The 23,280-nt window shown below is 48.3% G+C and overlaps 1 protein-coding gene across 1 annotated transcript in view; it reads right to left on the bottom strand.

Annotated features, from left to right (window-relative positions):
- Positions 1–23,280, bottom strand: part of adck1 (aarF domain containing kinase 1) — a 136,583-nt gene that overhangs the window by 72,529 nt on the left and 40,774 nt on the right. The window contains exon 4 of the mRNA XM_062522814.1: positions 21,935–22,138. Coding sequence (XP_062378798.1) covers positions 21,935–22,138 — 204 coding nt within the window. The remainder of the gene's footprint in view (positions 1–21,934; positions 22,139–23,280) is intronic.

The following is a 23,280-nucleotide window of genomic DNA, read 5'->3' as shown; positions in this document are numbered from 1 at the left end:
GAGTTTTAAGCCTGGTTCTCCACACACACACACACACACACACACACACACACGGCTGGAAAGCGGCAACCTGGTAATCCACAGACGGAGGCCCAAATGGATGAGGTGCAGAGAGAGAGAGAGAGAAAGAGAGAGAGAGAGAGAGAGAGAGAGAGAGAGAGAGAGAGAGAGAAAATCAGGGTGATGCACTCCAAATCAGAGCACATTTTTACCCAGCATTGCAGGAGGTCTTCATCACAGCGGAGAGAGGGAGAGAGAGAAAGAGAGGGAGAGAGAGGTAGAGGGAGAGAGAGGGAAAGAGGGAGAGAGAGAGAGCAAGAGCACAAGACCATGAGAGAGAGAGAGGGAGAGAAAGAGAGGGACAGAGAGAGAGAGAGAGAGAGAGAGAGAGAGAGAGAGAGAGAGAGAGAGAGAAAGGGACATAGACACTATTAAAGAGATGCAGAAAGAGACGTGGGATAGTAAACTAGTGGGAAGTGTGAGTGAGAGGCAGACTGAAGGAGAGGACACACACACACACACACACACACACACACACACACACACCTTTCTTCCTTCTCCTCCAGTGGCCCGACAATAAAAAAGGTGACAAAAGCACTTAGAGCTTCTCCTGTCCATGGCCTGGCGCTCTGCACTTTGGTCAAATGATACAGGAGGGACACCTCCACCTCCACCTCCACCTCCACCACCACCACCACCATCAGCACCAGGGGAGCCTCTGATCCTCCCAGCCTCTGCTCCATCTCCAGGGTCCAGCAGGCCTGACTGGACAGGGCCATCATCTCCCACACACACTCACACACACACAATCATACACACACAGAGAGGCCTCAGGCACTGCCTGGTTGCAGCAGGGAATTTTTGAAGAGGAGAGTGGGTTGGTTGGTGTGTGTGTGTGTGTGTGTGTGTGTGCATTCTGACAGCAGGATACACTACTGTGCAGATCAAGATGGCTGAAGATTATCTAAGGATTGCTAGAGAGAGAGAGAGATACTGGGAAATGCTACACATGTGGGGAAAAAAGAGAAAAAAAGGGAGAAAAAGGAAACGTCCCCATCGCTGTGCTCTCGCTGGCTGGCCATATCACTTAAGAGGGATCAGACCTCATGGGTGGTGAAGATGATGGTGTGAGTGAAAAGGGGGGGAAGCCATTTCACAGAGCAAACGACCTGATGAGAAACAGCACTGTAAAAAACACCTTGTGTCAAACGTACAACAAGCTATTCATTAATTCACACACACACACACACACACACACACACACACACACACACATGGACACTTCGCCCTTCCCCCTATACGCTCTCTCTCACTCACACACACACACACACACACACCTTCGACCCCAGCTCTCTAGGTCCAGCCACCCTGTGGTGCAGTTCTCATCCCCGGTGGTCCCAGTGGACAGGCTGCTGGGGGACTTGTATTGATTACCCCCCTCCCCCCTCCCCCTCCCCCTCCCCACCCCCCTCTTCCCTGGCCACAGGCACTAGTCTGCCTCTTCATGGATTTGGACAGAAGTCCTTTGAAAAACAGTGTAAGGTGTATATGACACACGCACTCATTTACACATTAACAAAAAATGACTGGGACTAGAGCGACACACACACACACGCACATGCACACGCACACGCACACGCACACGCACACGCACACGCACACATACTGTATAGTCTTACACATACGCACAGAACCTCATACTAGCCTTGTAACATAATACGGTACAAACATATGACATTGGGGGGTTGATTTCTCCAAACACAGAATGTTCAGAAATTAACCCTTCCACTTCATACATACACACACACACACACACGCACACACACACACACACACAAATACATACACACACACACAGCACAGCTGAGACATAACACACACTTCTGTTCTCCCCTTTTGCCTGCAGGGTGGCCATGATGGAAAGTGACATTTTCACGTGCGGCGCTTTAGAAGCAAAATGTTACACTGGGGGATGTTTAAGCGGGCAAATTAACTCGGCTCCTTGCCCCCCGGGGGCAACAGGCTAATTTCATTCCATGATTGTTCTCCACTGTATTGCTCCCTCCTTCTCTCTCTCCCTCCTTCCCTCCCTCCCTCCTTCTCTCTCTCTCTCTCCTGCCATCTCACCCTGAGTCATTAATGAGTTTAGATTTTGCCTGCTGAAGGGCAGCTAAATGATTTATCTTACCTTGAAGTCACAACACTTCCTGCTTCACTTAAAATAACACGCTTACAGAAAGGTGCCATCCAAACCCCATAACACTGTTACATAAACCCACCAGACTGAGCTACACACACGACCAACGGCAGCTCTCTCTCTCTCTCTCACTGGCCTCTTTGCCTCGGTATAGAGTGCGCGAGTGTGTGTGTGTGTGTGTGTGTGTGTGTGTGTGTGTGTGTGTGTGTGTGTGTGTGTGTGTGAGTGTGTGTGTGCGTGTGTGTGTGAGTGTGTGAGTGTGTGTGTGTGTGTGGAGGGGCCGGCATGGATTCTGAAGGGAAGGCGTAGAAACCAATGGTCCTTTTGTGATTGGACCTTTAGTATTCTGATGTTTCTTGTTCCTTGTGATGTAGAGTGTGGTAGAGTGGCTTGTCCAGTGGTGTCCAGGGATATCCCCAGGACACAGGCACTCACTCTCTTCTAGCATGTTGCAGCATCAAATGGCATCACAGATGTTTTGTTTACATTCACATTTACACTTACATGAGTGCTGTCATTTATTAACCCTACTGATGAACTTGACTCACAATACGTTGGTCTGTGGTCTATCTTGCGTCATGTTGAGTGTCTCTCTCTCTGTGTGTGTGTGTGTGTGTGTGTGTGTGTGTGTGTGTGTGTGTGTGTGTGTGTGTGTGTGTGTGAGTGTGTGTGTGAGTGAGAGAGAGAGTGTGTGTGTCTATTGTAAGTATGCAAATATTACGCAGGTGTGTGCGAAGGGTGACTTTTTTTTTTTGTTCAATTCGGGGCTGAAAACCTGAGAAGGAGAGCAGCTGCATTTCAAATCAAGGCAAGCAGGCTGCAGAATAACATTACCTAGTCATTTCATATCGCTCCATCAAGCAGAGCAATGTAGCGGAGGAAGCGCTGCTCCGTCCAGGGCTTATTAACGGCTCTCCGCCACACACACACACACACACACACACACACACACACACACACACACACACACAGACACAGACACACGCGCACAGAGCCGGGGAGAAGTGAAATATTCGGCAGACTCTTGTCCATTAACTCCAAACAAATGAATGTGAGCGGGAGCATCTACATGAGTGACCGCACTGGAACGGTCAGGAGGTGAAACACGCTCGCCCAGCCAGACGCAAAGTGCGGTTCTGCTGAGGACAAGACCGGGGCGATAATATTCCCGCATACTCAAGAACCCTGGAGGACATCTTAGCTGGCTTTCAGTGGCACTTTACCGTGGCTATCTGGTTCAGATATCAGAGCTGGAGACCACAGAAGAAGCCACATGGCTGTGTGTGTGTGTGTGTGTGTGTGTGTGTGTGTGTGTGTGTGTGTGTGTGTGTGTGTGTGTGTGTGTGTGTGTGTGTGTGTGTGTGTGTGTGTGTGTGTGTGTGTGTGTGTGTGTGTGTGTGTGTGTGTAAATAAACAGACATATGTAACGATATAGGCTACATGATATGATTAAGAGGAGAAGCCTGAGGCTAGATCTGTGGAGGACACAGACATGCAGCAGAGGTCCAGATGAGGAGATGCCATCGATCCTTACTGTACATGACATGACGTCATCACTTTTGAATCCTCACACACACAGCACATTTCAGCTTCACCTTCCACTCCTACACACATACAGTAAAACAAACCATGATAATAATACAAAACAGAATCCTATGTCTATGATCTTGTAGCTGAACGGGTAGCATGGGGTGCAAATCAACATCTAAACCATGGGCTTGCTCAATGGCCAGTACTAATACACATCTACCATACACTGCACTGCAAGCCACTAAAAGATTAGCCTAGAAACCTAGACGCCCCTAGCGGCAGCAGATCTAATTTGGCTGCCAGGGCAGTCTAGCAACGCTCCGTAGAGCTTGGGAGCTGGGCTTTGGAAGAATCACCGGACCAATCACATCGTGTATAGAGTCGGTGGGCGGGCTTAACATAATGGTGACTGACAAGCGACCAGAGGTTGCGACGGTTACGCATCCTGCTACTTGAAAACAAGAAGATGATTCGTTTAGCGTTATCCTATTGCGTGGAGAGGGAATTTGAAAGAAAACTGTTTATCCCACCCCTCCGATTGAGCCCTGCCTACAGCGAGTTGCCAGACCCTACATCTTGATGTGGGTCTGGCTGGTCAGGCTAACTAAACGAGACAATACGAGATGAAAATGAAGTCGCTAAATGCAAATCTAACAAACAACAACACAAAGATATTTACAAACAGTCATCCTCAGAGCCCTGTGCCAGTGCTCAGCTGTTTCCGACAGGCCCGCTGCCTTTCCACTCGCTCCCAGTCATTTGAGGAGGACTGCTGGGAGTAATGAGGGCCTTACTGGGACCGCCCAACACAAAGGGCCTTATGGGGAATCAGTGGCTGCCTAGCATCGCTGGAGAGGGTGGAGAGGGTGGAGAGAGGGGTGGAGAGAGGTGGAGAGAGGTGTGGAGAGCAGGGCTGACACACTAATGGTCGTGCTGAGCTCCCGCTCCTGCCCGCATCACGACAGAGGTGTAATTAAAACATATGCTATAATCTTCCCCTCATCATTCTCCCTCTCTCTCTCCCTCCACACACACACACACACACACACACACACACACACACACACACACACACACACACACACACACACACACGCACACGCACACGCACACACACGCACACGCACACACACACACACTCACACTCACACGCACACACACTCACACACACACACACACACACACACACTCACACACACACACACACAAACACAATATTAAACTCTCTCTCTCTCTCTCTCTCAAACTCACACACACACACACACACACACACACACACACACACACACACACACACACACAGAATTAAACCTACACACACACACACACACACACACACATATTGAACTCACACACATGCCAAGCCTGGTATCGCGCTGCATATCCGATGATATCTCAGTCGGAAGAGTGAGCAGATTAGTGTTGGTAAGAGGGGTGATGATGAACAGGGAAGTTTAGAAAGTTCTGGAAAAACTCACTGCCTCTCATTATGGTAACACAAACACATCTTACCCCCCCCCCCACCCCACACACACACACATACACTCTTCCAGACAGCACACATACAGCATGTGTGCATAACATCTACAGTATGTTCACAAAGTTAAAAAGGCCTAAAATTTATTTGATTCAGGGTTCCTCTCCATGAACAGCAGACACTTTTAAACAAAGCAACTTCCAATATGAGGATTAAAAGGATTTTGCAGGGTACAGTACATTGCAGAGCAAACCTTAGGTAACAATAGAACAGGGCTTCCAGGGAAGTCTTCACAACAGCAAATACTGCACATTTGCAACATCATGCTAAAATCTCCAAAACGTTCCACAAGTCTCAACACCACGTCAGATGCCCGGAACTGATAAAATGATAAAGCTTCCCGAAAGCACACAACGCTAAAGCATCTAGCTAAGCGGACGCAGATATCGAGCGTCCAGGAAAGTCTCTGTGAGCCCCAGGCAGCACCCAAGACACTTTTACTTCTGTCCTCGACGGGACGCCAGAGAAGAGGCTGGCATAGCGCTGTGACTCAGCATGTCCGCCAATATGTTGCGTTGGCTCGGCTCGCTCGCTCGCTCGCTCGCTCGCAAGAAGCGAAACAAGCAGTCGGACAAGTTCAGTGCGCTTGCAGCGGGCATAAACTAGTCCTCCACGACAGGTACAAACATTATGCAGTATTAGATGGGGGTAGGAGGGGTGGGGGGTGGGGGGAGGGGCTGTGTTGTTTGGGATGGATATTGGCTCCGAGTGCAAACGCAAAGGAAATTAAAATAAAGGATAAACAGCATCAGGCTGCTCCTCACGCAAAAAAACAACTTAAAAAAGACAACAGAATAGGCATGTAGGACACTAAGAACACTGATTAGACATCTCCTGTGATTGCATCTCCTCCAGATATAGCGCTACTACACCATCAGAATGAGAAGGCAGGTGGCGGGGCAAGGGGCAGGGGGAAGAAATATGCTCATTGAGCATTCCAGAGCCCTTTTTCTGCGCCCGATACGGTAAGGACGTGGTATTTGAAGAGAAGCAAGGCGGGCCAGGAGAGGCCCATTTGGTTTATTCATCGCAGATTATTAGAGCGCTTGGAGGGGCCATTCACGGGAGTTGCACTTGAAGGTCATCAAGCAGCCATCACTTCACGGAGAGTAAACATAATGGAGCAGGATCTGTCTGATGGATCGCGCCCAAATACGCGGCTCGTCGGGTCATAATGGCAGAACAAAAATGGCCGCGAATGAATCATTCAGCAGCTTCAAACTCCAAACAGCACTACAGAGTTATCTGAAGTTTAAAGATCATCTGTTCCACATTACGCATGCTGAGAGGAAGAGGAATATTGAGACTATTAAACGAACCAAATTCCAAAAAAACGACCAAAAACCTGCATCTGATGAAAGCCCGGAAATGTGTTTAGAAGTATCACAAACCCCTCATCCCCCGTGTTCACTCGAAAGCGGGCGACGCATAAATTCAGCTCCTGACTACTTCCGCATTTCAAATCAATGGCAAGCTTCCATTTCCCCCCCTCTCCAGTCACTCTAAAGTCACTCTCGGCTCCTCCAACCCAAGTGGGGGAAGAGGCCCAGACAAAAAACAGCAGGGAGCAGATGATCACGGCCTGGGAGAGAGAAAGAGAGAGAGAGTGAGAGAGGGTGGGGGAAAGGTAGAGAAAGAGTGAAAGAGAGAGAGAGAGAGAGAGAGAGAGAGAGAGAGAGAGGGGGAAAGTAGAGAGAAAGAGTGAAAGAGAGAGAGGGTGGGAGAAAGGTAGAGAGAGAGGGAAAGAGAGAGCAAGAGAAGGTGGGGGAAAGGTAGAGCGACAGAGAGAGAGAAAGAGTGGGGAAAAGGTAGAGAGAGAGAGAGAAAAAGAGAGAATAAAAAAAGGCAGGAAAAGCATCTCTGACCTGAGAGCTGAAAGAGGCGCTGAGTGACAGACAAGCAAACGAACCAACAAACGACGGCGAGAGGCGCCGCAGCGTGCGTTAGGCACGGCAATCACACCACAGCACCGGCTGTAAAACAAGCGCCGAGAGGAGAGGAGAGGAGAGACTCCATGAATCGGAGAGAGCAGGCGCAGCTGGGCTGCCTCTAATCAGGAGAGAGGGGGGAGATGGGAGAAAGATAATGTTTCATCTTTAAAGTGCTCCTCTTTTCACCGTATGAAATAAATCAGCCACACTTAAGTCACTATTCATCTGCGAGGGCGCGGGAGGAAAAAGAGGTCGGCAGGGAGGCTGAGCTCTCTCACACACACACACAAAGACACACACAAAGACACACACACATACACACACACACACACACACACACACACCTCCTCTCTACAGATAAGGTGAGTGCGAGGAAACCAAAGAAGTCAAAGAAGTCTGGGTTTAAGCTATACTATGCACAAGAGGCAAATTCATCTGGAGTCTTCGCACGAGAACTTTAACGGGAGGAATGTCTGCCGCCATGGAAACACAACCCATCATGTACCCCGCTTGAGTTCCTGAGGCTTTGTTGATGGAATGGTAACCCAGGGCAACAAGGGGAACAATGGCGCCCCCCCCCCCCCCCCCCCACACACACACACACACACACACACACACACACACACTCCCCATGCCAGCTGCCATCATGCATCAGCATCTGGAGCTGGGTGTCGGGCGCGAGTGGTAGCGGTAATGATGCCGCTCGCCACTGAGCCACACAGACCCCGCAGCGCCCGGGGCTACTAACATGTCCCCACACAGTGGCCCTGTCCGTCCACTCGCTGCCCTCCGCTGTCAGCCGACGAGACAGACACGCGATCGCACTGGACAGCTCCGTGCCGCAGAGCTCTGCGTCCAGAAGCGCCCTGCCCCGGGAACACACACACGCACACACACACACACACACACACACGCACACACACGCACGCTTTTCCACTCCTCTTCCGAGCCACATCACACGCAGACGCGAGCTTAATGGACGAGAAGTGGACTCTGCGTTTGAGATGGGCAGATTAGTCTCTGGTTTTTTTTTTGCTGGACTGGACAGAGCAGAGGATACCAGAGAGAGCGATGATGTCATCTGATGTCTTTGCAGCAATGACCTAATCTCTTCCAGCTGAGATGACGGGCACACTCTCGACTCGACACACATTCCTTGGTCGTCACTCCCTTAGACTTGTCTTAGTTTTCCGATATGTTAGCTATTCAAGCTAATAAAAATGGAGGTGAATTTATGTTTTACTTCAGTGTAGTACATTACAGAAGTAGCAGTGCAGTGTTCACGTGAAGTCAGATTTTCTTTTTTAAAGGTCCCCTGTTGGCACTAGAGTGGTCTGTGACCATGGCAACCACTAGGAAGTCACTGCATTGGGACTAGGCTAAATAACATCCTCCGTGTCCTTCACATGATGGTAAGGGGTTGAGGAAATGACACAATCTCAATCACAATCTATTTATAGAGCCTGTAGCATTGCTCTCGTGCTCTCTGTACAGCTGGCTCTGACCTCATTTCCAAACAAGGAAGTAGCAGCTGATTGGACGAGAGGCGAGGCCGGAGAAGAAGTGCATTGGGCTTTTTTTGGGGGGGGCCGTTAGCAATCCCCATGTCGCTTAGCGATAGCCCCTCACATCCTTACAGAGAAGCTCAATGGGCCAGCCAGTGTGTTAGGGATTAGGACGTGCACCTCATCTTCAGCTAACGCTAGGTCTTTGAAGATGGCCTCTCTATCTGCAGCTCCACTCCCCTGTGATCTGTGTTGAGGATTTGTGTCGTTGGCAACACCCTCTTGCTCTTCGGCGACTGATCGCGGCGCGCTAAAGGTGATGAAATCCTGTCTCTGGATTGGGCCGATCTCTGCTCCGCTATACGCCGCTCCAAGGCATGCGCTCACTACTGCAGGGTCTGGCTGGCGGGGCGAAGGTTTCTGGGTTCAGCCAGTGCGGGTGAGAGAGTGAGGGAGTGAGAGAGTATTCTCTCTTTGAATCTGAGGCCTTTGTTGAGTCTGTGTTGTGACACACGTCAGACATGTCACTACGGCTGACACGCAGCAGGGGAATCACAGAGCCACTACAGAGCATCTGCAGGCCAGACGAGAACCACCACAACCACGAGAACCACCACAACCACCACAACCATGAGAGAGGAGAACCTTTTTGCTGATTTCCTAAATGCAAATTACATTACATTACATTTAGCAGATACTTTTTGTCCAAAGTGACTTACATGTGTCAACTATATCACAAGGGACTACTACACTGTGTTGGAGCAACTTGGGGTTAAGTGCCTTGCTCAGGGGCACAACGGCGGAAGCCGGGAACTGAACTAACAACTTTCAGGCTGCTACATGCTTGCCCAGCTCCTTAACCACTACACTACCACCGCCCCGTACCGCAAATGTTTTGATTCCTCTGACATTCACATGAGTGACTGAATACCTTATTCTGGAAACCTACACAAAGATCCAATTTCTCTCACATTTTCCTATACTAAGACATTATTGGCTGCATGAGTAATGGGGGCATTTGAGTCGAGGGTCAAATAAGTTAAAATACTTACTCCAGTCACCCTTTCTATCTTTTGTTACACACGACTTTCAAACCAACATCTTAGCAAGCAGATTCTTTATGCAGAGAGACGTTCTGCAATCGCAGTAGATATTTTTTTTTTACGAAATCACAGCCGAGCTGACAGATTGCCGAGTCATGTTAAAGGAGCACTCCAGCTCCTCAGCGTAGGGTCACATATGTCACCACAAATGGTGCCGTTAGCCTCCGATTCACCCAAAACATCCTGCCAAAAACACTTTCTCTAACAGCTCCGCAACAGAGACAAAGACAGTGTTGATGAGAGGAAGCCATTTTGACATAAAGCTTTCTTTCATTTATATATATTTTTCAAATGCTAATGGAATATTATGACTATTTTGCTATATTGATATTTTAATATCATGTAAATATTTATAATTCGTACAGATTTTACTGCATAATACGTGCTGAACAAGGAGGAAAAGAAAACGGAGTTTTTTGATGCCATTACATTTTCTGCATAAAAAATGAAGTCCGTTCTGGTCCAAAGTGCGGCTCTCTCAGGAAGAGGCCTCTGGGTGTTGGATGAGGTGCCTGCTAAGAGCAGTGGGCTTGGCAGCGTCGCGGAGCACGATGTGTCACTGGAGTAAACTGCTCCATATGGAGACAGGAAGAACGAAACGGACCTGCCGTCTGTGAATACACTCTCCACACAGGGGCGGGGGGCTCTGGGGGTGTGTGTGTGTGTGTGGAGGGGGGGGGGGCTGTGGGTTGTCGCTGGACATGTTTTGCTAAATAGTATAATACAACTCTTACACCAATGACATGAGAAAAGAAAAAAAAAAAAAAACCTTTCGGTCTCCTTCCGTTATCCGCGCGCGCACACACACACACACACACACACACACACACACGCTAAACAGCTAACAACAGGCCTGGTGTCTGCTTATGCGGCAGGATATCAATTAAGGCGAGGCCCTGTGTGCTGAGCCAGGTCACCCACAGCAGGAGCAGGCCAGCGACACACCTCTCCTACAGGGACTACAAGCAGGCCTGTTAGGCAGCTGCAGTGAAGGAAAAGGTGAACACATTTGGGGTGTGTGTGTGTGTGTACAGTATGTGTGTGTGTGTGTGTGTGTGTGTGTCTGTGCAAAAATGTTAAAGGGTTTTAAAGAGAAAGGAAGGGATATAGTTTGCATGCGTAAGTACAAAGAAAGTTTACATGAGTTTATGTGTGTGTGTGTGTGTGTGTGTGTGTGTGTGTGTGTGTGTGTGCGTATTATATATGTGTTTGAGAAGAAGAAGTGTGTGCAAGTGTGACTGTGTGTGTGTGTGTGTGTGTGTGTGTGTGTGTGTATTTGGTGGGAGGCGAGGGGCTGAAGTTTCCCTTCAGCATAGACAGAGGCAGTGGCCTGAGCAGGATGTAAATAAAGCAAATAAGGCCGGCTGGTTGACGGCAGACCACAAAGCGACTGAGTGAGTGAGAACGAACGAGAGAGAGAGAGAGAAAGAGAGAAAGAGAGAGAGAAAGAGACAAAGAGAGAGTGAGGATGAGAGAGAGAGAGAGAGAGAGAGAGAGAAAGAGATGGAGGGGGACTCTGAGGCTCTGAGCTGAATGAGCACTCGCTCAGTGAGCTGACACAGGAGGAGTCCGCATGACCACCATTTATACAGCTGAGGACAGCGCCTGTCAGAGGATAATGGGTCATGTCCTCTCTCTCTCACACACACACACACACACACACATAAAAACACACCCATATCCATGCACACACACACACATACACACACACACACACACTCTCGCACACGCCAAACATACACAAACACCAGCAAAACAAACAAACAAACATAGCAGAAATTCCACTCTATTACACATACACACACAATGCAGAAATTCCATTCTATTACACATACACACTGTAAACACAAACACACAAACACAAAACATGGCAGGACCTCTGCTCTTTTTCGGGCACACACACACACCAGAAGGTAGAGACGCGCAAAAAGAGAACTCAACCCCTGTTTGGACAGAAGGACGGACGGACAGGCTATCTGTGAGAAGACGAGTCCTCAAAGAGAACGTGCTCATGAGCAATAGGAGTGTCATCTCGGAGACGAGCGCACCACACCAAGTCCTGGGAATCCAGCTGTGAAGCCACTGTAGCAAAGCATACGCTTTAAATGCCACACGAGGCAGAGCAGAGCAGAGCAGAGCAGAGAGGGGAAATAGAACAACGCCAAGACAGACACAGAGAGAAGGGGGGTGGAGGGGGGGGGGAAGAGTTGAAAAGAAAGAAATGGCAGTCATGAATCATAGCTGCCAGCACAGCACACACACACACACACACACATACACACATACACACATGTACACACACACACACACACACACACACACACACACACACACACACTGGGCATGTAGGAAGTGTGTTGTGCGTGTGCCCTACCCCTGCGACGGCAGGCAGCGCTAGAAGTGCATTAGGGCTGATCTCATCCTGCAGATCATTAGGGAAATGATGTGCATTTCCATGCTCAGCCGGCTGCCGTGTAATTGAAAATGCAACAGGGCCGACGGAGGCACACACATGAGCAGCGGCAGCAGCAGAGGCAGCCTGGGAGAGGAACCGTAGTCATGGGCAGTAAATGGTAGCAGTAGTAGTCAATAGTAGCACCAGTGATAATAATAACTGATATCCTTAATAATTGCTTGTTGTTGTTGTTGTTGTTGTTGTTGTTGTTGTTGTATAATGTAAACATGTGAAATGATTTGAACAAATTAGAAAGATGATGTTTACATGGAAGTACATAATTAAAGAGAAGTTGCTTTAGGAGATGCAGCACTAGCACAGAAACAGAACAGTGCTCTGGGCTGAGTGAGTTCAACCTGATTCTACCCAGGTTCTAAACATGAGGTCATTCTCCTTTTGAAACTGTGATCATGGTCACAGGGTCAGGATCTGACTGGACAGGAGCCGTAGAAGAGGACTCAGAAGAGGCCCTCTGAGTGTCTGCCTCTTCCCAATGCTAGGAACAGACTGCCCAATCTTTACGGCTGATTTTGAAGGGATGAAACGTCTGTGACAATCATGGGAGGCCCAGGGAGTCAATGGTAGTTGTAGTGTTCAGTCGTGGCTGGAATCACTATGTGTGTTTGGGTGACAAATATGAATCCTTTGTGAGTCTTTTCCATTGTTGACACAATCCAGATTCAATCAAACATGTTTGATATTATCTTGACTCGTCCATTCTATTTTTGTCATGTTTGCAATTATGACATTCAAACAGCCAACAGCTCAATCTTATGTTCATGCTCATAACTAGTCATAGCAGACTCCGTCTATCCACCTTATTCCTTTACCCCGGAAATATGTATCGTTCCGATACTGTTTTCAACTTCCGTTCATTTTGTTTCTCAGTAGCTAACTAGAATATGCTTCAACTTCGATTTCTTTCGAAATGTTGACAATTCTGCCCTCAGCATGGATATACTACATCATATATAACCGATATAAAATAGAAAAGTTTACTTTTATATGCGTTATGATAAGTTAAGCACTGTAAACCATCCCGTTAAAATAGATACAACGCAGCTTCGCCGGAAATAGACCTTTTCGGTGTCATGACGACCCCCATTGTTGGCTATGGAATATCACGGATAGGTTAGGTCTACTCAATCTCGTTCTTATTTAGTTGTGATTAAAAAATCAGGAGGTCCCAGCTCATCGTAGATGCTTGCACATTCCAGACAATGGCTCACAAACCCCAACATTCTAAAGTTGCTCAGACAATGCCCAACAAACCCCAACATTCTAAAGTTGCCGAGGCAATGCCTAACAAACTCCAACATTCTAATGTTGCCCAGACGATGCCTAACAAACCCAAACATTCTAAAGTTCCCTGTCCAAAAGCATTCACTTCCACTGTAGTCCCTGGGGACTGGTCACTGGTCACTAGTCTCTGGTCACTGGTTGCGGTCACAGTGTCACCTCCAAGCGTGTCCATCGTCCAGTGTCTGTCCTCTGACCAGAGCGAGCCATACGGCCTTTACGCTACGCTAAGCCAGTCCTGACATCTGTTGTTGGCAGCAGGGCTGACCTAATGGCTCCAATCTCACAGCGTTACGCCCTTACGCCCACACACACACATGCAAACATACAGCAAAACACAAACAGAAATAAAAACACACATACTAACTCATACTCAAACACACATGCATGCTCACACACATAGGGAGCCAAAAGCACACATAGTAAAAAAAAAATAGCACACAATTACACGCAAATGCAAGCATACAAGATGGATACACAACGCCCACACACACACGCACACACGCACACACACACTCTTAAGTTGTAACCCACCACATGCCTCCCCTTCCCCGGCCCCTGTAGGCCCCTGCTGGGTGTGTGTGTGTGCCCAGCGGAGGTGGTCAGAACCCGGGGGCAGAGTGTCCGTTCCCGGGCACGAGATTAATGGGGTTAGGCCATCAGTGGTGAGAGTGCGGAGGAGGGCACGTCGGAACCGAGTCGTCTCTTTTTCTTTCTTTCTTTCTCTCCATTCTTTCTCTTTTTCTTTCCCCTCTCTCTCTCTCTCTCTCTCTCTCTCTCTCTCTCTCTCTCTGCACCTGTGTCTGCTCCTTTGCTTTGTGCGTGCCATCCATCAGGACGGGCCGACGCCGCGGCGAAGCTTTATTAAAATTAGCCGCTAATGCCGCCTCGGCCTCGGCCTCATCCATCTCCACCCGGCGAAAAAACGCGCTCGACAATTTAGCTAATCTGCCGGTCGAACGCGACTCGGGGAACAAGGAGCCAGTGGTACGTCCTTCCCAAGGACACTGCGGAGGGGGCCGCCATGTTGGAGCCCAAACGAAAAATTTCAAAGAAAAAAAGAGAAAAGCGAGTCGGTGAAAACAAGAAAAAAGTATTAAGAACAGGCCTGGAGAGTTTCTAACCGAGAGCTATATATAGCCGGGCCGCGGCTAACGCCACGCGCCGCTCTGGCTAAAGGGACTTGACTCATAGACGTCCTTGTGTTTCATTTTCACACATCGCACTGCAGCAGAGAGGGCAAAAGTGTTAAATAAGAAATAAATAAATAAGCCGAACCGCGAGGGTTTGGGAGGGGCGGAGGCATGAGTGATTGGCTATGACACAGGCTTTGATGGTGATTGATGTGACTAAAAAGCAAAACAAAACAAAGCGAGGCGCTCGCAACAGCCAGGGAGGGTAATGTCACTAAAAGCAGGTCCAGCGTGCTATCGGCAAGACCAGCGACACAATCACAAGTGTTCCTGTACGTGCCATTTTCCAATATTAAACAACTCCACCGCTAAATTCTACCACCACTAAAACAGACTGGACAAAATAACAATAATAATAATAAAAAATAAATAAACTTACACAGCCAGCCACTAAGAAGATATGCAATTCAGGCATTTTAGCTCATAAACATGTTACTAAGATCAACTGTTTTGAATTCAAATTAGTAAACGTTTCATAACATTTGTTTGTTGATTTATTTATCTTTCTATCTATCTATCTTGCTTTTCGTCCGGAAACACATGCTGTCTGAGGAGGAAAGTTTTCAGCGATAACACACGGGCGCTGGCCTAAGGGCCTCTGATTGAATCAAACAATTTGGAATGTTTTACATAAAAACCTTGAAAGAAAGTTAAAAGAAAACCAGTTTGGTGTACTGAATCTCAACACACCCTTGGACCACAATTGCTCTTTCTGAATACACCTTAGGTCTGGACCAATGACTGTACAGTATGTATAGTCACTGGTCTGGGCCTAAACACACCTGAGGTTTGAACCACATCCAGGCTGAATGTGGGCCAGGTCTGTGCTGAACGTGTTCCTGGGTCAGTGAGTTAACCAGTGCCTGGGCCTTGATTGACAGCTGATGTCACATGAGGACACGGCGGAGGAAATGCACGTACCCATTTCAGGGGGTGCAGGGGGTGCCCGCTGTCTCATGGAAGGTTAATAGAGTCTGCCTATGTTAATAGATAGCATTGACTGGGATTGGTTCACCTGGGTACTTAAGAAGATACTACCATCTGTGGAGTGTATGTGTGTGTGTGTGTGTGTGTGTGTGTGTGTGTGTGTGTGTGTTTGTGTGTGTGTGCGTGTGTGTGTGTGTATGTATTTGAGAGATAGACAGGGGGAGAGAGGGAGAGAGAGAGAGAGAGAAAGAGAGCGAGAGAGAGAGAGAGAGAGAGAGAGAGAGAGAGAGAGAGAGAGAGAGAGAGAGAGAGAGAGAGAGAGAGAGAGAGAGAGTGAATTCGAATAAGCCTTTATCTGTTTGGCATACTGTATGTGCTCTATGGATATGCCTACAGACAAACAGTATGACAACACACAGTAGGCCTATATGAGGCTGTCTATGTGAGCAATCCACCAATGGCAACTGACCTTGTTCATTTTCTTCACCAACACAGATTTGTACTCACATTTAGCGAGTGGAGGCTGCTAATTCTAGACCCTGGATGTGACGCCATACCCCTCACCACCCCTATGTCAGTGTCTACTATGTGTGAAATGTGTGAAGGCTTGACACGTCATACTCATACTCTTACTCAAGTTCAAAACATGGACTAACAAAATACAACGTAACATCTAGGTTCACACCCATTTAATGTAATGCAATGCGAGGCATAAGATGCACGCAAACTTTAATTGCTTTGGCACTTAAAACCACTGAACTCTTGCTTGTGCATGGCCTTAAGCAAAAGTTACGCTACTTTCGTATTAATCTCCTGTCAGTTTCGATGCATTTACCTCACAGAAATTCAACAGTTCAGTGACTCATCCATCAAACTGATAAAACACACTCCCCTCTCCTCCGAAAGAAAACGAAAACCTTCCTCGGCATCATCACTCTTCGGTGGAGGGCACATCTGCTCTGAATAACATTACGAGTAAGATATTTCACAGGATGGCGCTGAATGCGATGGCCCCTCCGGCCCATGCATCTAGTGAACGTGATAATTACCTTTGATAAATATTCAGACACGCATGAGTCAACCGGCTCTGACACCTTTCTCGCAGCCCTGCCTTTGCTTTCACCCCAGCGAGGCACTGCACAGCCTGAGCTGAGTTCACTCCGAGGTTGGACGGATTGTCTGTGTGTGTGTGTGTGTGTGTGTGTGTGTGTGTGTGTGTGTGTGTGTGTGTGTGTGTGTGTGTGTGTGTGTGTGTTGTGTGTGTGTGTGTGTGTGTGGAGGGGGTGAGGGGGTGTGCAACACTCTCGAGGGGTTCCGGGATACAATGCCTCCAGGCACCCAGCTAACAGCTGACCTTGAAGAAACATATCGCTCTTTGTATGCTGGGTGTTAACAATAAAGGAGCACTCGATTGAAGGTTAAAACAACATGGCAGCCACAGGCAGTGGGTGCAGACGAAGCATTATATGATTGGGACGCTGTAGGATACAAAATGGATTGATTGATATAACGCTAATTGGAGCAAGAAGCACCAAAACATTCACAAATCAAGATCACAATTTTCAAAACGTTTAGGGCCTATTTAATCACCTATTTATTATTTTTACATTATCACTGAATAAACTTCCCAGAGTTGAACATAAAGTTGCAATCTCAACTGTGACAACTCCATCATTACTGCGGTGCTTTGAAGGCATTCTGGGAAGGCTGGCGCGCATTAAAGTTGGAGGCCCCCGTTTGAAAGCACTCGGAACATCTGGATAAAGCTGTTTGAGGAACGTTTGAGGAACAATCACACGCATGTTCCACACTGTCGCTCAAGCGGCGCTAATCTCTTCAGAAACTCTGAGCGATCCATGTTCAGAGTGAAATCTATAATCGCCCACACAAAAAAAAAAACCTGACTGCTTTCCCAAGCGCGAGAAAGGAAAGCAACATCGGCGGCGTTGAGAGGAGAGGAGAGGAGAGGAACGGAGCTGGTAGCCTATCTGCCAGCCAGTGCAGACGTGCTAAAAATACGCTCAAAAGGACCAGTGAGGCTCGCACGTTTATGAGGCATAACTTTGCCATCATGAAAGGAACGGGGGAGAAAGGAAAAGAGGACGACAGAGACTGACAGCTCGCTCTAGGATCTAATTAGGTGAATTCAGCCGTACAAGTTCATTCAAACGCATATTCTTTAAAAAAAAAACACACACACACACACACGACACGTGGCTAACGAAATGATTTGACAACTAACAAAGACATGAAACTACAGATATATGGAGCCAGGGGACTACATCTCGAATTCCGAGCTCTGTATTAGTTTAATGAATGCTCACAGAAGACCACGTTTGATGTCGAGCGGATTATTTGTCATCTTTTATTCAGCTACATTTAACATCAACATTTATCTTTGTTTCGTTCCGAACTGAATAACTCCCCCTCCCCCCCTCGGTGTAGTACGACGTCTGTGGACAGGCTCATTAAGACGATCTGTACTACGCAGCCTTCAGGAGGAAGCAGCCCAAGGAGAGCGAAAAGATAGCGGGCGGCGCGTGAGCAAGGAAAGCCGGGGCTAAGAGATCAGCGATGGCTGCAGTCTTTATTTCGCCCTGCACCTCGGCGATATCAATAATTCCTTATCTAAATGGAGCCAGAGCCATGGAGAAGCACTTTGGTCTCTGTGCGGCCCTGCCAAGCCTCATAAATAAATATGAACACAAGTAGGGGATGCTGTACTGTAGATTACCTCCGAGAAGTCAGGGAATGCTCACTTCTGACCCCGGCGCCGGAGTTCTCACGTGTGTTTTGGAGATCGCAACAATATTGGCTGCAGAATGAGCACCTCAGACTGGACAGAGGGAGAGTAAACAGACAGACCAGACACACACTGCAGGAGAGGGGCCTGGAACAGCCTCCACATCAGCTCCCTTTCCCATCTCTCTCTCTTTTTGTCTGAGTGTGTGTGTGTGTGTGTGTGTGTGTGTGTGTGTGTGTGTTTGTGTGTTTGTGTGTTGTGGGTTGGAGGTGGGGGTCGGGGGGGGCTATGAGTGCCCACATCTGAGTAAGTCATGCACAATATGGTTAATGTCTGTCTGTTCAAATGTCATAGAGTCATTCTAAACGAAAGAACTTAAGAGGTGAGAGAACCAGAGAGAAAGAAAGAGAGAAAGAGAGAAAGAAAGAGAGAGAGAGAGAAAGGCAGACAGATAGAGATATTAAGGGAGTGAGGGAGACAAAGGAAGAGTATCGTGGGCAGACGCGGGGTGGGGTTGGGAGGCACAGGACTCTTATTGTGACACGCCGCCAGACGGATTATTCTCCCTCCGCAGCGAGCCCAACGAGCCGTGGCGGGTCCATCTCTCGCTCCGATCGCGGCGAGCCGGGGATCAGCGCCTCAAAATGTCTCTCCGCCTCGTCCGCTCCTCCACCGTGCTGTGCTGTGCTGCTGCCACTGCCGCCGCTCCACAAAACAAATAAATAAACATCGCAGACCCTCAAACCAGTCGCAACCGGGCTCGCATTACGTAATGCTGCTGCCTCCACTGCCATTTCCCTACCCATCTATGTGTGTGTGTGTGTGTGTGTGTGTGTGTATGTATGTGTGTCTGTGTGTCCGTCCACCTGTGTATGTGTGTGTAAGTGTGTGTGCGCAAATGTGTCTACCTGTGTATGTGTGTGTGTGTGTGTGTGTGTGTGTGTGTGTGTGTGTGTGTGTGTGTGTGTGTGTGTGTGTATGTATGTATGTACGTGTCTGTATGTATGTCTGGATGGTGACAATATGTGTGTGCCCTGCCCGTCTGTGTGTATGTTAGGGTGAGAATATATCCGCCTGTGTGCTAGTGAGAGAGCATGAGTGTGTGCCCGAGTGTGTTTGTGTGTATATATTACAGAGAGAAAGACAGACAGAGACAGAGACAGAGACAGAGAGAGAGAGAGAGAGACAGAGAGAGAACGAGAGAGAGAGAGAGAGAGAGAGAGAGAGAGAGAGAGAGAGAGAGAGAGCAAGGGAGGGAGAGAGAGAGAAAACTGCCGTTGTGAGCTCCATTAGGCCTAATAATTACAATAATAAAACTCCAGAGGTGCGGTCACCTCCGAGAAGCCCATGAGGCCGCCGCGTTGTCAAGGTCACCGAGGGGCGGGCCTGCGCTTTATTGGCTACCTGCTCCAGCCCCTGATGAGAGGTTGCTGCTGCTGCTGGAGTCTCTGTAATTCCAGCAGTCAAGGTCAAACTGCGGGCCCGTTACAGCACTACGCGTGACCTTGACAACAAACAGTGGGCAAAAATACGGGATTCCTGCAGCCTGCGGGTGAGTAATCTTTTACTACAGCGTGTTTGAAATTGATACAATGATGCCAGAAAACATCCAGCTATTCTTTATGCATGTGGAAACAGGCAGATGTTCTTGGAGTGGTGGTTTCAGGTGTGCAGTTATATACTGCTACATATAGGAAGCACAGGCTCAGGTGAGGTGGAACCTTATGTAACCTTGAGTAGAGCAGAAAGTACAAGAAACACGAGTGGGATTAAGAAGACGTTTTTACCCAATGCAATGTTGGGTTGAGTTAGGGAGTGGAACCTGGGCCAACCCATTCCCAAGACGGTGAGACTGTTCCACAACATCTTCATGTGACTATCCAAAGCCGCAGAGTTGGATTCAGAGCCACCAAATCTCAGTGTAAACAACCCCTTGACAAGGCACCCCTGACGACAACAACACCCGGCGGCAGTGGAGTGGCTCAGGAGGAAGAGGAGGTGTCCAGTTACTGATGGTTGCTGGTTGGAGCCCAACTCCTCCAGACCCTGTCGAGGTGTCCTTGAGCAAAGACACTTCACCCCAGGGCTCCCGATGAGCAGGTTGGCACCATCAGTGTGTGAATGGGTGAATGTGAGGCATGATCATATAAGGCGCTTTGGGTGCTTGCAGGAGTCGAAAAAAAATAAAACGATTTATCATTTACGCCCACCACACACACACACACACACACACACACACACACACACACACACATCAGTTGTGATGACAGGGTGGGGCGGGGGAATGTGCATGAAACAAAGGAGACAAGGTGGGCCAGGGTGACCAATGTCTGTACAGCATTAACTAATTACTGCACCCCAGCCCCCCGCCACCGGATAAAAAGTTCCTTCTGACCCCCCCATGCACCCCCCCATGCCACCCCCCCCCCCGCCCCGATTACAACAGCCCTGACCTCCTGTCCTCGTCTCTCTCTCTCCCGCTACCGTCTCCCACTCTGTTTGTGAACTGGTGAAGGTCCTGCCTCTCTGGAGGGCAAAAGTGAGTACGGAGCAATGATGGGAGGCACCAGTGCATGAAGAGAACAGCCCGTAAGATGTCTTTTTCAATCCGCGCTCGATTGTTATTCCAGGTTCCTTTGAAACACATTAGTCGGCTCGACGGCGCCACAGACATTCGACTTTTTTGAGAGAGAGAGAGAGAGAGAGGAGCAGAGGAGAGGAGATATGGGACGAGGGCGACGGCGGCTGTAAACTTCTCTGTGATAACAGAACATAAATTGTCGAACGCCAAGGCAATTCACCCACAGCCACCTTATCTTTGCCCTCTAAAATAATCACATCTACACACAGGTATGTAAACACACAGCTACCTCTTGTTGTCGTTTTTTTAAAGGATGGATACCTTTTATTGAATACCTTCATGGACTATTTTAGTGTTACAGCTGAGCTTTATATCTTGTGATGCTGTTGAACATGCTGTGTGTGCTAAATGGGTGCAACTCCATCTGCTGTTGAGGCCACCATGGTGTCAAGACTTTTCTCTGGATCACACATATATTCACACGTTTAACCACGCACGCTCACGCACACACACGCTCACACACACGCAAACACACAGATCTGCCACCATGAAACCACCATGGTTTCATGACTTTTCTCTGTATCACACGTTTAACCACGCGGTCAAACACACTCACACACACGCACACACTGACCTGCTGATGCTGAAGCCACCATGGTTTCATGACTTTTCACTGTATTCGTGAACAAACAAACACACACACACACACACACACACTTGCTGCCACTGAAGCCATCATGGTTTCATGACTTTTCACTGTATTCGTGAACACACACACACACACACACACACACTTGCTGCCGCTGAAGCCATCATGGTTTCATGACTTTTCACTGTACTTCTGAACAAAAAAACACACACACACACACACACACGAAGACACACACACGCACACACACACACACACACACACACACACACACACGGACTGACCTCTTTCCCCAGGTCTTCGCGGATGACCTGCTGGATCTCGTCCATGCTGCTCTGGGGCGCGCGGCTGTGCAGCACCTTCAGCGTGCTGGTGTACTCCTGGGGCAGCAGGTAGTCCAGGGCGCCCAGGTGCTGCCCCACCTTGATGAAGGTGCCCCTGTTGGCACAGCACAGGTCCCGCAGCCTCTCCGCCGACCGCCGGTGCACCTAAACACACACACACACACACACACACACACACACACACACACACACACACACAGAGTCACCACACAGCTCTCTGTCACATCTTCTCTCCAATGCAATCCCCTATTGATCACGCCAGAAGACAGCAATTGTGCTCAGGCCAAACTACATGCAGTTAGATTGATTGCCAGATGGCCATACATTGATCTGAACTTGTACACGATTGTATGGTCAGTTTTCAAGTAGCCCTGCCCTGATTGACAAATGTAAAATGTAAAAAAATAAGTCTGTAACAGCTTCTTCTTCGGTGATGGCAAGGATGTGAGATTCACACAATATTGGCCAAAGCTCCCTCTAGTGTCATTTTAATGGTACTGCCGTATGCCCTGCCATAAAAAATAAAATAAAAAATCCATCTATAATGACAACTTCCCAAAGGATGAGAGCAGAGTAATGATTTCGGTGATAAGCAGATACAACTGAAGAACATTATATCTTAAAAATGTGTGTGGGAATACGGTTTCAACTGTCAAGGTAAGGTGCCAAAAAAAAAAAAAAAGATAAAGCTCATCTGTCTCGGAGGATCATTAAATGGAATGTCAGTTTGAGATGGAGGCCTTGGTGATTTGCGGTCCCCTGAGCCAGCTGGTTCAGTTGATAATGTTCTCGGCGGGGGGCTCCCGATGGGACCCCCAGAAATAAACTACCATGAAATGAGTCTCTCTTAGCCCCCACAACCCTGACAAAAGGCCTGCGCTTTTGTGTGGAGGATGGGCACTCCCTGTGAGGCCAATGAGGAGTGTGTGTGTGTGCTTGAGTGTGAGTGTGTGTGTGTGTATGTGTGTGTGTATGTAGGATGGGGCGGGGGGATTTTAAATTACTCCTATTACCGCTCACAATAAACATACAGGCAAGGCAGCAAGGCTAATTATTTGGAGTAGTCCTCATTTTTTTTTTTTTTTTTTTGGTTACGTCTCTCCAGAGAATTCCAAACCCACTTGACTGTGCTTTTAGTTTAGTATATATTTAAGAGCGCTTCTGACTGGGTTGTAGCGGAGAGGATAAAAAAGGACATGGAGGGATGAAGAGAGAGAAGAAACGGAGAGAGAGGGAAAGAGAGAGGGAAAGAGAGAGAGAGAGAGAGAGGGAGGGAGGGAGAGAGA

This window comes from Sardina pilchardus, chromosome 20 (assembly GCF_963854185.1).
Source record: "Sardina pilchardus chromosome 20, fSarPil1.1, whole genome shotgun sequence".
Classification (NCBI taxonomy): domain Eukaryota; kingdom Metazoa; phylum Chordata; class Actinopteri; order Clupeiformes; family Clupeidae; genus Sardina; species Sardina pilchardus.
Note: the sequence above shows the minus strand (reverse complement) of the source record. Positions and strands in the feature narration are given on the sequence as shown.